General features: G+C 46.3%; 1 protein-coding gene across 2 annotated transcripts in view; it reads right to left on the bottom strand.

Moving 5' to 3' along the window:
* The window catches only part of KY (kyphoscoliosis peptidase), a 48464-nt gene that overhangs the window by 17537 nt on the left and 15566 nt on the right, over positions 1–15361 (bottom strand). For both annotated transcript variants that reach the window (XM_081072373.1, XM_081072374.1), the window contains 5 exons: positions 11065–11139; positions 9197–9259; positions 6149–6231; positions 2114–2222; positions 363–480 (listed from right to left, as the gene is read on the bottom strand). In XM_081072373.1, coding sequence (XP_080928499.1) covers positions 363–480; positions 2114–2222; positions 6149–6231; positions 9197–9259; positions 11065–11139 — 448 coding nt within the window. The remainder of the gene's footprint in view (positions 1–362; positions 481–2113; positions 2223–6148; positions 6232–9196; positions 9260–11064; positions 11140–15361) is intronic.

Genomic DNA, 15361 nt, shown 5'->3' with positions numbered 1-15361 from the left:
AGGACAAGCCTTTCACAGTCCCCTTGGCGTCAGCAGCCACTGTCCTCCCGTTCCCAGATCTGCCATTCTTCTAACCTTCAGCTGCACAGAGATGGGAGAAGGTGGAAAAAAGGGCCTTTTATAACCAAATTATCTCTGTGCATTCATCTGCCATTATGTTAATGCATCATGAAGCCCGACAGATGGTACAAAGTCAATTATGCTGGTGTTAAAATGGGAGAAATTGACCTTTTCAGGACTCACTTGGATTCCAGAGCAGAGTTTGCAAATTCCGGTTTCAGGTCTGGCATGTGGGCAAAGACACACAGCACTTTGGAAGGGGAAAGGGATGGGTAAGTGTGGTCACCGGACCCCTCTTGTACCTGCACATTTTCTCAAAGAGCCCGGCATAGCCATCACAGTTTGTCTTCTGGGTCCGCAGGATATCAGTGAGTTTGAAGGCCTGGCGGTCCTTCTCCTGGGCAGCCTTGATGTCGTACTCTGGAGGGCAGAGGAGGAGGCCATGAGGGACGAGGTCCTAAGAGGCCACTGAGGCTGGAACAGGGAGAGAAGGGGTCCACTGCCCGTGACACCACCCCTCACTTGACTGTGCTTTTAGCAGCATTTGGGCTGGCTTCCCTCAGGCCTGGGAGAAACGACTGTGGGCTGAATGGAAGCAGGGCCCCAGCCCAGGTGTGATCTGGGAACTGTCACTTCTTAGTGTAGGTGATGAGCGGAAAAGCAAGTCACTGGCAGAAAGGGCTGCCTGGCTCTTTAGGTCTCTGAGGAAGCGCTGGGAGAGGAAGGGACCAAGACAGCACCCAGGGTGGCGGGCTCCACCCCCTTATCCCACCACCACTCAGCCCTGCAGGATGTCACAGTGAAGATGCTTACTGTCCCTGCTGCAGATCCCCAAGGCCAGGGCCTCACACTGATGAACAGGCGCACACTGAGCTACCACTAAAACTTGCCCCAGATAGAGAAGAATGCTTTCCCACAGCCTGCCACTTCACTAACAAGAGAGCCTGAGGCCTGTGGTGAGGCCCTGCGGCAGGAATCACTGTGGCCACTGAGGGCACAAAGGGTGTGTGCGTGTGTGTGTGTGTGTGTGTGTGTGTGAGAGAGAGAGAGAGAGAGAGAGAGAGAGTGTGTGTGTGTGTGTGAGGGAGGAGAGAGAGAGAGAGAGAGAGAGAGAGAGAGAGAGAGAGAGAGCAGTAAACAACGTCTTACCAAATAGTTTATTTCTTATCCTGCCCCCTTAAGGCTGAGGCTGAGCTGCTGGGGTTGGGGTGGGGTGGGTGCAGGTGGCCCCTCAGGCCCTGTGGTCAGACCCCCTACCTGTGTCAGGTGAGTTCATCCTTTAAGCTGCTTTGGGAAGACAAAGGAAAAGCCCAGTGGTAGCAGGTCAGGACAGCCCTCCTGGTCGTTATGTCATAGGGCAAACACTGGAACCACCACCTGGTTCCTCCATCAACTGCAAAGGGCAGCATCCAGGAAACCCTTAGCAACCACCTGTGGGGCTTGGCTTGACCTGCTCAGACTCCCAAGGCTGTTCTGTGAAGAGCTGTGGACAGCTGCACAGTCCCAGGCCCTCTGAAGTGGCTCTGAGACTTAGGGACTGGGCTGAGACTGGCGCCTGGGCTTGCCAGTGTGGAATCGAGGAGCTGGGGGAGGACAGCCCACCCTTCTCGGCACTGATACCTTAAGCAACCTCTAGTGTTGCAGTAACTTTTCAAATAGCTATGACTCCTTCCCAACTGATGGTCATCTTTTTTGAAGATGACCTTCTGTCCTGGGTTCTCATCTCTCTGGAGCAGGTTTACGACAAAACCAGGACTGAGGGAAGGTGGCCACTGGGTGAAGGGCCTCAGCTCTGGCCACTGGCTGTGGGCCATGTGGGATCCCCCACTCAATGACCCTTCATGGAGACTGTCAGCACACAGTGAGTTTTACTCTCCTTGATTAGTCCTAGGTTATTCAATTCAGCCATCTAGGAATCCTCTCCTTCATCTTCCATCTCATTCCACACACACTGGTGATTGAGTGAGTGCCAGAGATGCTTCCCTGGGATCAGGGGTCTGCAGGGAGTGGCATCAAGGGGTCCTAGAGCCCATGGCATCACAGGTGGTCCTACCTATGTGGTGGCATATCCAGATCCAGATTGCGCGGACCCTCTCCAGGTCACTGTGGGCCTCCTGGAGCAAGTCGTTCACCAGCTCGTCCAGGCCACTCTTGACGGTCACCTGGGGAGTGGGAGAGGTGTACTGCATCAGGGCCTGAGCGAGGGCTGCGGGGAGCTCAGCACCCTGCCAACTGCAGCCAGTGCTGCCTTTCCTTTGGGCAGAGAAGGAGGAGGACAGGTCCAGAGAGACAAAGCCTGGGCTGAGGGCTGGACACGGTGGGTAGTGCTGATCCGCTGAATCGCTGGCCTAGAGCCACCACGTCTTTTCTTTGTAGATCCTGGGCCCAGCCAGGTGGGTATCTGAGTGGCTGTAGGAGCCCCTAGTCATGGTCAATACTACCCAAAGGAACCTACAGATTTAACACACTCCCTATAAAATTCCAACAGCCTTTTTTTGCAGAAATGGAAAAGTCAATCCTCAAATTCATATAGAATTGCAAGGGACCCAAAATAGCCAAAACGATTTTGAGAAAAGAATAAAGTTGGAGGACTCACATTTCTGTATTTCACAATTTACAACAAAGCTACAATAATCAAAATAGTGTGGTACCAAAATAAGGATCATATCAACCAATGGGATAGAACGGAGAGTCCAGAAATAAACTCATAATACATGTATGGCTAACTGACTTTTGACAAGGGTACCAAGTCCATTCAATAGGGGAAAGAATAGTCTCTTTAACAAATGGTGTTGATCAGCTAGATATACACATGCAAAAGAATGAAGTTGGATCCCTACCTCACAACATACACAAGATTAACTCAGAAAGGATCAATGACCTAAACAAACGAACTTAAACTATAAATCTCTTAGAAGGAAACACAGGGATAAATCATCATGACCTTGGATTTGGCAATGGATTCTTAGATATGATATCAAAAGCATGAGGTGCAAAAGAAAAAAATAGATTAATTGGGCTTCATAATAATAAAAAAAACTTCTGTGCATCAAAGGACATTATTAAGAAAGTGAAAAGATAACTTATAGAATGGGAGAAAATATTTTCAGATCATACGTCTGATAAGAGTTTAATATCCAGAATATATAAAGAACTCCTACAACTCAACAACAAAAGACAACCATATTTAAAAATGGGCAGTAGACGGGAATATACATTTCTCCAAAGATATATAAATGGCCAATAAAGACATGAAAAGATACAACATTAGTTACTAGAGAAACTCAAATCAAAACCACAATGAGATACCACTTCACACCCACTAGGATGGCAATAATAAAAAAAGATAGATAGTAATATGTGTTGACAAGAATATGGAGAAATTAGAACCCTTCTGCATTGCTGGTGGGAATATAAAATGGTGCAGCCACTGTGGAAAACATTTGGTGGTTCCTCAAAAAGTTAAACATAGAATTAACGTGTGATCCAGTAACTCCCCTCCTAGCTATATGCACAAAAGAACTGAACACAGGTGCTCAAATAGATACTGTTCACAAATGTTCGTTGTGGCATTATTCATAATGGCCGAAAGGTAGAAATAACCCAGGAGCCTATCACAGATGAATGGGTATACGAAATGTGATATATTCATACAGTGAAATATTATTCACCCACTAAAAGGAATAAAGTTCTGACGAACCTTGAAGACATGATGCTAAGTGAAATAATCTAGACCAAAAAAGGACACATATTGTATGATTCCACTTATATGGAATATCGAGAATAGGTAAATTCATAGAGACAGGAAGCAAATTAAAGGTTATCGGGGGCTGAAAGGAAGGAGGATGGGGAGTTATTGCTCAATGGGTAGAGTTTCTGATTTTGGAAGTAGAGAGTGGTGATTGCTGTATAACATTGTTAATGTAATTAATGCCACTGAGCTGTAATTACAAATGATTGAAATGGCAAATTTTATGTTATATATATTTTACCATACTTAAAAGAAAAGAAAGGAACAAATTCGGTTTTCTTGCAGGGGACCTCAGGAGGAAACAGGGTTGGGGTTGCTAAAAAGGCAGCCCTGCTCGTATTCAGTCTTTCTAGAGAAGCTGGGGCAACCGGGTGCTCAATTTTGCAATAGTTACTCGTGCCGACCATCCTCAGCCCCCACTCTAGGGCACACCCAGCCCTCTTCTCTCCTAGAACCATTTCACTACTCACCTTGGAGCTCCAGGACCTATTCTGACCACAAGACTTGGGTCCCTTGTCTGTTGCCCCCTTACCCTGCTGTTCTCTGCCTCCTTTTCTTCCATATCCAGCTCCAAAACCACAGTCCTTGCCTTTGCCCATTTTCTGGGGCCTAGAACAGTGCCCACCACATTGCAGGCCCACACTATGGCCTGGCTGGCTCCTGACTTAACCCCAGAATTCAGATCTGTGGCTTCTGGTCCTTTGGACCCCCCACCCTGAACCCTACCTGGGCCTGGCTGGCTGTAGCTGAACACTGCTCTGTGGCTGCGTCCCTGGCCTCAGCTGGGCTTCTGGCACTGCTCTCTGAGACTGGCCAGCAACCTGTTCCTTCCCCTCTGGTGGTCATCACCACATACTCCACCCTCTTCAGACTGTGGACACACGCCTTCCCTTCCCTCATCTGGCATCTGACTCAATGAGGCCCAGGCAGGACTTCCTTACTGATGAGCCCTCCTTCCTGCTTCCATCCTTCCTCTCTCCCTCCTGCTCAGCCAGCTTCTCTGTCAGCCTTGGGTGCAGGCCTCCTGCCATAGCGGGGCCTGCTATTTCTCAGGCACCTCCTCCCTTCCTGTCCTGGCTGTCCTATGCTCTCCTGTTTGCCATGTCTCTTCAAAAGGCCCCCAAATCTCCTTCTTAGAACTGCCCACATCTAGTCTCCCCTTCTTTGCCAGGCATCTGTGGGGTCTTCTCTCCACTCTCTCCTCCAGACTGAGGTGGCGCCAGGCTCTTTGGACCTCTCCGTTGCCCTCCCCAAGAGTACACCCACACTATGGCTTCAGCTCTTAGCTTAATCTGATGGCTCCTGAATCAGTGTTTCCGCCCAAACCTCTCCAGGCTGGATATGGCTCCAGGCTCGGTCATCCAGCTGCCCAGTGGTCATTTCCACTGGACGTGCCACAGGTACTAGAGGCCATCACCCCCAAACAAAATCATCATCCCCCAAGACTTGCTCCTTCGCCCTTGCTCCTTGAGGTGAGGAACTGCCCTGCCCTCCCTCTGTTATGCACCTGAGCGCTCCTCTCCTTTCTCAGTGTCCCCTGCTTAATCCAAGTCAGGCCTCCTCCTGCCAGGACAGCTGGGTGTGTCTCCACTGATGTCGTGGCCTCGGACCTGACTCTCTTGGTCCATTCTCCTCTCCATCCATTCACCAGCTCAACAAATAAGGTTCCCATGCACCCACCACGTGCTAACCACAGGGTGGTCTTTCTCACACTGTAGGCGGCTGCCCTGCTTACCGGTCCAGCATGGCTCACTCTGATGTCAGCCGCAGGTCCAGCTCCTTGGTCCCTCTAATTAGACACTCTGTGGTGAGGGTCCTGCTTGGCATCCATGACCCAAGTGTGCCCCTAGTGCCTCAGCTCTTGTAGTTGCCCCTCTATCCCCCCACCCCAGATGTGCCGTGCCCAGAAGTGTGAGCTCAGCAGCCCACATGCTCCAGGAGTGAGCATGGCTGTAGTCACAGTGGGTGCTGGCCATTTGTCCCCATCACCTTGCTCCCATCTTTCCTGGGCTAGGGCTGTCATGGATCAGCAGTGGCAATGCCCACATGGGCAGGGGGAAGGCAGGATAGGGCTGGCTGAAAGGGTGTGCGGCCTGGGGTGGAGGAGTTAGGACTGTGCGTTGGGTGGGGGATGGAATGGCCTGTGGTCCTGGGCAGGGGCCAGCTGCCTTGGGCCTGCTGTCCCTCATCCACATACTGTGAAAGGCACTCTGGGCCACCCATTCAAGGGACTCGGGATGCATTCAGGAGGGGCCTGGGGAGACGCTGTGCTATCGTGGCTCAGGGAATTCCGAGCTACCTGGTGGGGCCTAGAGGCAGAGGGGCCAGATCTCCTACCTGCGAGGCATAGGTGTCCAGTTTCTCAAACTGCCGCAGGTCCAGGGGCATGGATTTCAGGCTGGACCGATCCCATGGGTACGCTGGAAACACAGGGAGGCTAGGTCAGCTGCTGTGACCTGCTGCCGAGGGCTGCCAGGCTCAGGCCTCCCTGTCTCTTTGAGGAGCCATGACCGCGCAACCTTCAACATGATTCCCAGAGCCTGAAACTCTGCTCCTAAGAGCTGTAGCTCCTAGCAGGGTTCCTTGGTCAAATCTGTTTGGGGACTAAGGCAATACCTCCAGTCCTCTTGGAGACTCACAGGGAACATAAACTTAGTTGTAGACCCTGTGAAACCAGTACTAAAGAAACTGTTTTACCTCAATTAATTCAGCAGTGCCCAGATAAATTGATGACGAAATCCCTTTCCCCCCACCATTTAGTTTTCTGTAGATTCCCTGCTAACTCTTCTAGGAATGAGTGCTCTGTGGGAAGTGTCCAGGCAAAGCTGCTAGTCCCTGATAGGCTCGAGGAGGGAGGGTTCATGCCATGGCCACGATTCTGGGGTGGAGGCGCTGCAGAGCATTCTGGGTGTGGAAAGAGGGCATGGTGGACGGAGCCCGGCCATCTGGGCAAGGAGGGTTTGGCACCCAGGTAGGTTTTCTCCCTTATCCCTGGTCAGCGAGAGACTGGAGCATCCCAAGAAAGCCAAGTGTTCTGATAACAGGCACCCAAAGGACTGTGGGGAGACTGCTGAGGGAGACTGCACCCCAGAATCACTCATCTATGTCTAGCTTTTTCATAGGAAGCCCGGACACAGGACAGGCCCAGTCTGCTGCTGCAGGGCTAGTGGACCAGTGGTCAGACCTACTGATGGATGGGCAGCAAACCCCTATCTCAGCCCAGAAGAGATTCTGGGCTCTGTTAGGGCCCTTGATATTCAAGCCCCGCTGAGCCAAGCTGACCCAAATTAGGCAAGCTGGGTGGGAGGACAGGGAGTAAGTGAGAGGAGGATGGGGCCATAGGGGCATTGATCCCTGACTCACGTGGACCTACCCAACACTCAGCCTGCCATCTCAGGAGCCTCCAGGTATTGGGGGAGTGAGGGGTGCTGGTGGGGCCCCAGGGTGCAGCAGCAAGCCTGAGGAGAGTAAAGTGATGCAGGAAAGTGCCTAGTGGTGCTGCAGAAGGCCTGGTTCTAGTTGGGACCCGACCTCCACCTCCATGGTGGTGCTGGACTCAGCCACTGGGCCTCAGGCACATATATACGGGGCACCTGGGAGAACGAATGAGATGACGGGTCATGTGGTAAGGTCAGTGTTCCTCTGCTCCCTGTAGTGTGCAGAATGGAGGTCTTCAGCCAGCAAGTGCAGGAGCAGGGCTATGAAGCCTCTGTGCTGGTGCGTTTGCCCACATCCCGCGACGGTTGTGAGGTCCGTACCTTGGTGCTACAGACCCAAGAGATGTGGTGGAAAGGTGGGGAGGGTGTGTCACCGCCAGCTCTGGGCTGAGCTGCTCCATGACCCACTCTGCACCAGCAATGGATGAGGGGTAATGCCAGTTGGTTAGGGAGCTAGTCAAGTTTAGCCATCAGGAGCCGGCCACATGGCTCCTTCTGCATTTCCCGACTGCTCCAAGGTCCCTTCCTTTTAGGATGCAGGCCTTCTTCCTTCTCAGCCCCAGGCTGGATTTGGCACCTTCCCCAAGGCCACCTCACACTGCTCCCTTGCTCCCTGTTGCCACATGGCAGCAGCCCTGGGGGGTTTGGTCCTTTTGGCCTGAAGCCTCTGACTGGGTTCTCACCATGTCACATGTTCTGTCATATCTAGGATCTGAAGGCTGTTCTTCTCCTAAGAGGGGACAGGGTGTGTGGTGGGCAGGGAAGCTGTGCAAGCTCTACCTGGGGTCTTACCCAGCAACATAGCATTTTCCTTCTTCATTTTTCTTCTCCTTCTACAATGACTAAGACGTTTCCTGGATCCCCTGCTACCTGCAAGCCTACATTAGAGCTCCCTTGAAAACCGGGACCATCGTGGCCTCCCCTCTGGTGCCGAAGCTGGGACTGCTTGTCTTCTATTGCTTAGGTAACCATCAGTTCCTATCTTGCGTGGTCTGCGGGCAGCCCTGGCCCAGGAGGGCACAGAGACAGGGTGGCAGGCCCTCCTCAGGGGACAGAAGCGTCCCCACTTCTCAGTGCCCTCTCCCTCCACAGATCTGGCTCCTGCCATTCTCTGACAAGGGCCATCAGGGTGACCTAAGTAGATATGAAGGGGACTTACATATTGAACAATTTCCACTCAGTACAGCTCTGCAAATGAGGTCACCCTACTCCCATTTAGAAGAAAGATGGCATTTCTAAAATGGGTCTGAAAACCCTATTACTAGTTCTACCTTTTCTTGGTTCCACTTTACAATCTCTAAACATTAAAAATACCCAGAATGATTTATGCCTCATTAAATTTACCTTCTGAGCAGATTATGTAAGCTCCAAATACGGTTTTCCACAAATACATTTAAAATGCCAGTGACATTAACTAAATTATTCTAAATTTAAAGTAAAACAATGGGAAGAAATGCCAAGCTGTACCAAACCTTAGATGCCATCTCGTCTACCGAGGGAGAAACTGAGGCCCAGGGAAGGCGAGTGAAGAACAAAAGCAGGATTCAAACCCAGGCCATCTATCAGCCCTTTCAGGGTTTCTTCCTCTGCCCCACTCTGCTTATTCACACGCCACTTACTTTATAGACACTTAGACTTCATTTAATGTTAACATAATTCTGGATTCTGCTTAAAATATGTTTCCCATAATGAACCGCCTTGTTCTTGGTGGGGTTTCTGCTTTAACTTTAGGTTCACATCTGGTGAGGAAGCTTTTCATTTCTCCCCTTACGTCCATGGCAGACACTGCTAATCAGTCACGATACTCCTCTCCCCTGAGCCCAGAGGTGGTCCCAGACTCTCAGCACAGTGCCCTAGGGAGCCATTTTCAATTGACTGGCATTTCCCCATGAGGCTAAACCAATTTCCCGTTTCACAGAATGGCCCCCGAGAAGGCCCTGCAACTTACCATGGGTATCTTTCCCTCCAGGCTGCCGGGGTCTTGTGTTTCCATTTTTATCACCTTGTAAACCTACAATATCCCAAAGGTCAGAAGTAGAGATACTTCAGAAGAAATAGAAATGCAAGCACAGATGATTCTCTGGGTGGTGGTCCTTGCTGCTAACCCACTCTCCTTCTCACAGCCTTCTTATTTCTATCCCCTGGACTTCTGGAATTGCTCTGGCTGCTGGAATTGCTCTGAACTCCCTGGTGGGGCAAAGGGAGGGCTGGGAACCGGGAATGGATGACGAGAAAGACACCTGCAGTCTGTGGGCCGAGGTAGCATTTCCTCCAACAGCAACCCTTTGGATTATTCAGTGGGTCTGCCTGGAGCCGGCTGCTCCTGCCCTTCCCTACATTCTCCTGCCGTCTTGGAACACAGCTGGGGATGCTAAGAGCACCAATCAGTTCATACCAGATAACCCCAGGACAAGAACTGACCATGGGCAGACATGCAAGGGGGGGGAGGGGAAGGTGGTTTGTATGGAGCTGAAACCCAGGTCAAGTAATTATTAAATTATTCCTTGGGAATGTTCAAGGGCAAGCAAATCCTATAAATCCAGGACTGTTCAGGCAGAATGGTCGCCAATAGCTATTCGACTCCATGGGCAACAGGAGAGGAACTCTTCCTGCTGATTTGAAACCAGGTCAGGAAGATGTGGGTCCCTGATGAAACCAGGAGAGCTGGGGTTGGGGTGCCAAAGCAGGTTGTTTTTATGCCCTTGAAGCCCATTGTAGGTTGTAAGTATAACAATGAAAGGTTGCAAATGTATGTAGGCCATTCTGAGAAACAACGGGCCTTTTCTTTCTTGCACCTATATTTTGTTTTCATCTACAGTCTTTGGTAGAGTAATGGAGGTTGAAAATAGTAGCTAGTATTTATTGTGTACTCACTACACCTGGCTTATGCTTTATACTGACTATCTCATTTAACTTCATAAAAATCCTATGAGGGACACTGAATTATTTCCCTCCTTTTATAGATGAAGAAACTGAGTTTAAAAGAGGGATTAAGACCCTTGCCCAAGACACTCACAGAGCTGAGATCTGAATCTGAATCTAGGCAGTTGACTCCTAGGGCCTGTCTCCTCTACATCTGACTGTCCTGAGAGCCTGACTGCTGAGGGCTGCAGGACCAGGCAGCCATGGAGGGCCTGCCTTGGCTCACTGAGTGTACACTGGCCCACTCCGCCTTGGCTGTTCTGCAGCCTCCATTCCCTCACTGGCATTTGCCCAGGCCCCTGTTTAGCCACAAGATGGAGAGATGCAGGGAAAGAACCCAGAAGGGCATGGAGGAGACAACAGGGCCCTGGGTCTGGGCCTGTGCCCTGCACTGAAGGCAGCCAACTCTGGTGGATAAGAGCACAGGCCTCAGTCAGACCTGGGTCCTACCCTTTTCCTAGTTGGTCACTTAGGCAGTTACTTCACCTTTCTGAGACTCACTTTGCTGATCTAAAAAGTGGGGGTAACAACGGTATGTGTCAAAAGGTTAAAAAGTTAATAAATGTAAAGAACTTAGCACTGTGCATACTACTTTTTAGGCAGTCAATAAATAGTATCTAAAAACAACAACAATACTCATGATGAAATTCATCTTTAGCTAACTGCTTTGTGTTACCCACACCTAATTGCAGACACTCAACAATAGTGGTTACTGGGTATGGACAAGAAAGAGAACCCCCAGCATGAAGCTGTCATGCCTTTGCTTCTTAGCAGTGTGTAGGTGCAGGTCACTCCTCTCCTCATCCCAGAAGATGCCCTGGCTGGGCTCTGGCCCATTGAGTTGCCCTCAATCCTCCCTGCCAGCCCTCCACACATGAGCAGCCCTGTACGTACGTTTAGCCAAGGAGAACTTCTTGAGTAGCTGGGGCATGGCGTCTTGAGGGTGGACCTCCACAGTTAGCTGTGTCCCTGCAAAGGAATAGGAGGCGACATCCTCAACTTGATTCTACTAGGAAAGGATACCATGTCTCACGACAGATGTTTGAACAACAAAACACAATTGGTTTTACAGCTTTCTTTTGAATACACAAGTAATTCTTTTTTGAAAAAGAAAAGAGAAAAAAGCAAGCAGACAGTGAGTTCCCAGATCCGGCCAGACTGAGTAAGCATATTCCATCTTGTCTTGCTCACTGAATGCAACTATAAATATTGGAAAGAATGCATGGGGCAATTATTTGAGAACTATGGAAGTGATGGAAGGCAAATTGGGAAAGAAGATTAGAATATAAAGCGTCACCAAATTGGCAATGAGTTTACTATTCCCCTCCCTCTATGGTATTACCTAGATTGAACTCAAAGGCAGCCCCAAACCCAGAAGTGCACAATGGATGCGGAGAAAAAGTGCTCCAAGAGAATTCAGTGAACTTGAAGATAGATCACTAGGAAGCATCCAATATGAAGAACAGGAAGAAAGAGTGAACAGAGCCTCAGAGACCTGTGGGACAATATCTAAAGGTTTAATATTCATGTCATTGAGATCCTAGAAGGAGAGGAAAAATAGTATGGTGCAGAAAAAATATTTGAAGAAATAATGGAAGAATATCAATGAAATAGAAAGCTGGTTCTTTGAAAAGATCAGTAAAATTAATAAATCTCTAACCAGATTGACAAAAGAAAAAAAGAAGACACAAGACACAAATCAGAAATCAAGATACCAATATCATGAATGATATGGGTGATATCACTACAGAGCCCGTATGTATTAAAATAACAATAAGGAAATACAAGCAAATCTATGTACATAAATTCTACAACTTACATGAAATAGACCAATTCCTTGAAAGCTACAAACTACTAAAACTCACCAAAGAAAATCTGAATGTTCCTACATCTATTTTTTTTTTTGTCTTTATTTATTTATTTTTTTTATTAATTAATTTATTTATTAGTTTCAGGTGTACAAAACAAGGTAATACTTAGACGTTCATCATTTATATCCCTCATACTGTGAACCCCCCTCCCCCCATCCACTATCCCTCCGACCTCACACTGAACCATCACATTATATATATAAAATTATAGTTGGCATTCATTAATGTTTAGCTTCTGATGTACAATGCCATGATCAGGTATCCACAGTATCCCTGAGGTGGTCTCCCAAATAGGACGCATGTCCATCGGATACCCAACAAAATCTTTACAACATTATAGAATACCTTCCCCAAATTAATTTTCAAAAGAAAAACCCTGAGGCCATCTTGTGGTTACCAGCTGCTTCCAAATCCCTTCACCTTTCCCCTTATCCCCAACCCCCTCCCACACACCCATCTAACCACTCTCGGTTTTTTCTCTGCGTCCCCAAAACTGACTCTGATTAGTTCATTCACATAGTCTTTTCTTTAGATTCCATATATAAGTGAGATCATATGGTACTTGTCTTTCTCTTTCTGACTTATTTCACTTAACATAATGTTCTCTAGATCCATCCATGTTGCTGCAAATGATAAGATTTCTTTCTTCTTTATGGCTGCGTAATACTCCATTGTATAAATGTACCACAGCTTCTTAATCCAGTTACACCATATACAAAAACAAATTCAAAATGGCTTAAAGACTTAAATGTAAGATCTGAAACCATAAAATATCTAGAAGAAAATATAGGAAGAAACTTCATGGACATTACCCGGAGTAAGATTTTCACTGATATATCCCCTCGCGCGAGCGAAGTAAGAGAAAAAATAAACATGTGGGATTACATCAAACTAAAAAGTTTTTTCACAGCAAAGGAAACCATCAATAAAACAAAAAGGGATCCTACTCTATGGGAAAAGATATTTGCCAATGATATATCTGATAAGGGATTAATATCACAAATCTATAAAAAACTTACTCAACTCAACTCCAAAAAAACAAACAACCCAATTAAAAAATGGGCAGAGGACTTGGGGAGACATTTCTCTAAAAAGGACATACAGAAGGCAAGAAGACATATGAAGAAATGCTCAACCTCACTAACCATCAGAGAAATGCAAATAAAAACCACAATGAGATACCACCTCACTCCAGTCAAAATGGCTATTATCAATAAATCAACAAACAACAAATGTAGCCTCAGCAATCTTGAGAAATAAGAACAAAGTGGGAGGTATAACGATACCTGATTTCAAACTATACTACAAGGCTACAGTAATCAAAACAACATGGTACTGGCATAAAAATAGATACATAGATCAATGGAACAGAATAGAGAGTCCAGACGTAAATCCATGCCTATATGCCCATCTAACCTACATCTATTTTTAAAATTACATTTTTAGTTCAAATCATCCAAAAACAAACAAGTGCCAGAAAAATTCTAACAAACATTTAAAAAGAACACCACTTCCTTCACAAGATACTTTAGAAAACAGAATAGTGAATAATTCATACCCGTTTTATGAGGCCAGTATTAATCTGATACTAAAACCAGACAAAGATAGTATAAGTAAAGAACACTATAGATTACAATTTCTTATGGACACAAAAATTCTCAACAAAATATTAGAAGTTTACCTAAAGCAATATAGTAAAAGAATAATACACCACAACTGAGTGTGGTTTATTTTGGAAATGCAAAGCTGGTTCAATATTTGACAACCAGTGAATGTAATTTACCATATTAGCAGGCCAAAGAAGAAAATCCCATGATAGTATCAACTGAAGCAGGAAAAGGCATTTGACAAAATTTAGTATGATAAAACCTCTCAACAAACTAGGAATAGAAGGAGAACTCCTTAATCTGAAGAAAGGCATCTACCAAAATTCTATAGCTAACAGCATGTTAGCATGGTGAAAATGGAATTCTTCCCCTCTGAGATTGGTAACAAGGCATGGATGTCTACTCTTAGTGCTCCTAATAAACACTGTACTGGAAGTCCTACCCAGTGCAATAAAAGAAATAAAAGTCACATAGATTGGAAAGGAAGAAATAAAATGTTCCTTATTCATAGATGTCATATCTACATGGAAAATCTCAAATTATCTACAAAAAAGACCCTAGAACTAATAAGTTTAGCATGGTCACAGGATACAAGATCAGCACCCTCAAATTAATTATATACATACTGGCAATTAGTAATCAGAAATCAAATTTTAAAATTACTATTTCCTATAGTTCCAAAAATTGAAATACTTAAGTATAAATCTGAAAAAAATGTGCAGAAACTGTATGTTAAAACCTACAAAAACAAAGGATCATCCAAGAATACTATGAAGGACTATGTGCCACCAAATTCAATAACCTAGAAGAAATGGACAAATTCTTAGAAACATGTAGCCTTCTTAGGCTGAAGAACCATGAAGAACTGGAAAATCTAACCAGACCGATCACCAATAACGAAATTGAATCAGTCATCCAAAACCTTCCCAAAAGCAAAAGTCCGGGACCAGATGGCTTTACTAGTGAATTCTACTAAACCTTCAAAGAGTATATAATACCAATCCTGCTCAAACTCTTCCAAAAATGTGAAGAAGAGACAGTACTCCCTAACTCATTTTATTAGGCCAACATTACCCTGATACCAAAAGCTGGTAAGGACAACACAAAAAAAGAAAACTACACACCAATATCTCTGATGAATACAGACGCAAAAATTCTAAACAAAATTCTAGCAAATCGAATGCAACAATGCATTAAAAAGATTATTCATCACGACCAAGTGGGGTTCATTCCCGGGGCACAAGGATGGTTCAACATCCGCAAATCCATCAATGTGATATATCACATAAACAAAACAAAGGACAAAAATCATATGATTATAGCAATTGATGCAGAAAAAAGCATTTGACAAGATACAACATCCATTTATGATTAAAACACTTAATAAAATAGGTACAGAAGGAAAATACCTTAACATAATAAAGGCCATATATGACAAACCCTAAGCTAATCTCATAATTAACGGTGAAAAACTGAAGCCCTTTGCTCTACGTTCAGGAACACGACAGGGCTGTCCCCTATCACCTCTGCTTTTCAACATAGTGTTGGACGTCCTCGCCAGAGCAATCAGGCAAGAGAAAGAAATAAAAGGCATCCAAATTGGGAATGAAGAAGTTAAATTGTCACTCTTTGCAGACGACATGATGCTATATATAGAAAACCCTAAAGACTCCAACAAAAAGATCTTAGAAACAATCAATGAATACAGTAAAG

This window comes from Rhinolophus hipposideros (assembly GCF_964194185.1).
Source record: "Rhinolophus hipposideros genome assembly, chromosome: 14".
Lineage (NCBI taxonomy): Eukaryota > Metazoa > Chordata > Mammalia > Chiroptera > Rhinolophidae > Rhinolophus > Rhinolophus hipposideros.
The sequence above is the reverse complement of the archived record's forward strand: the minus strand, read 5'-3'. Positions and strand labels throughout refer to the sequence as shown.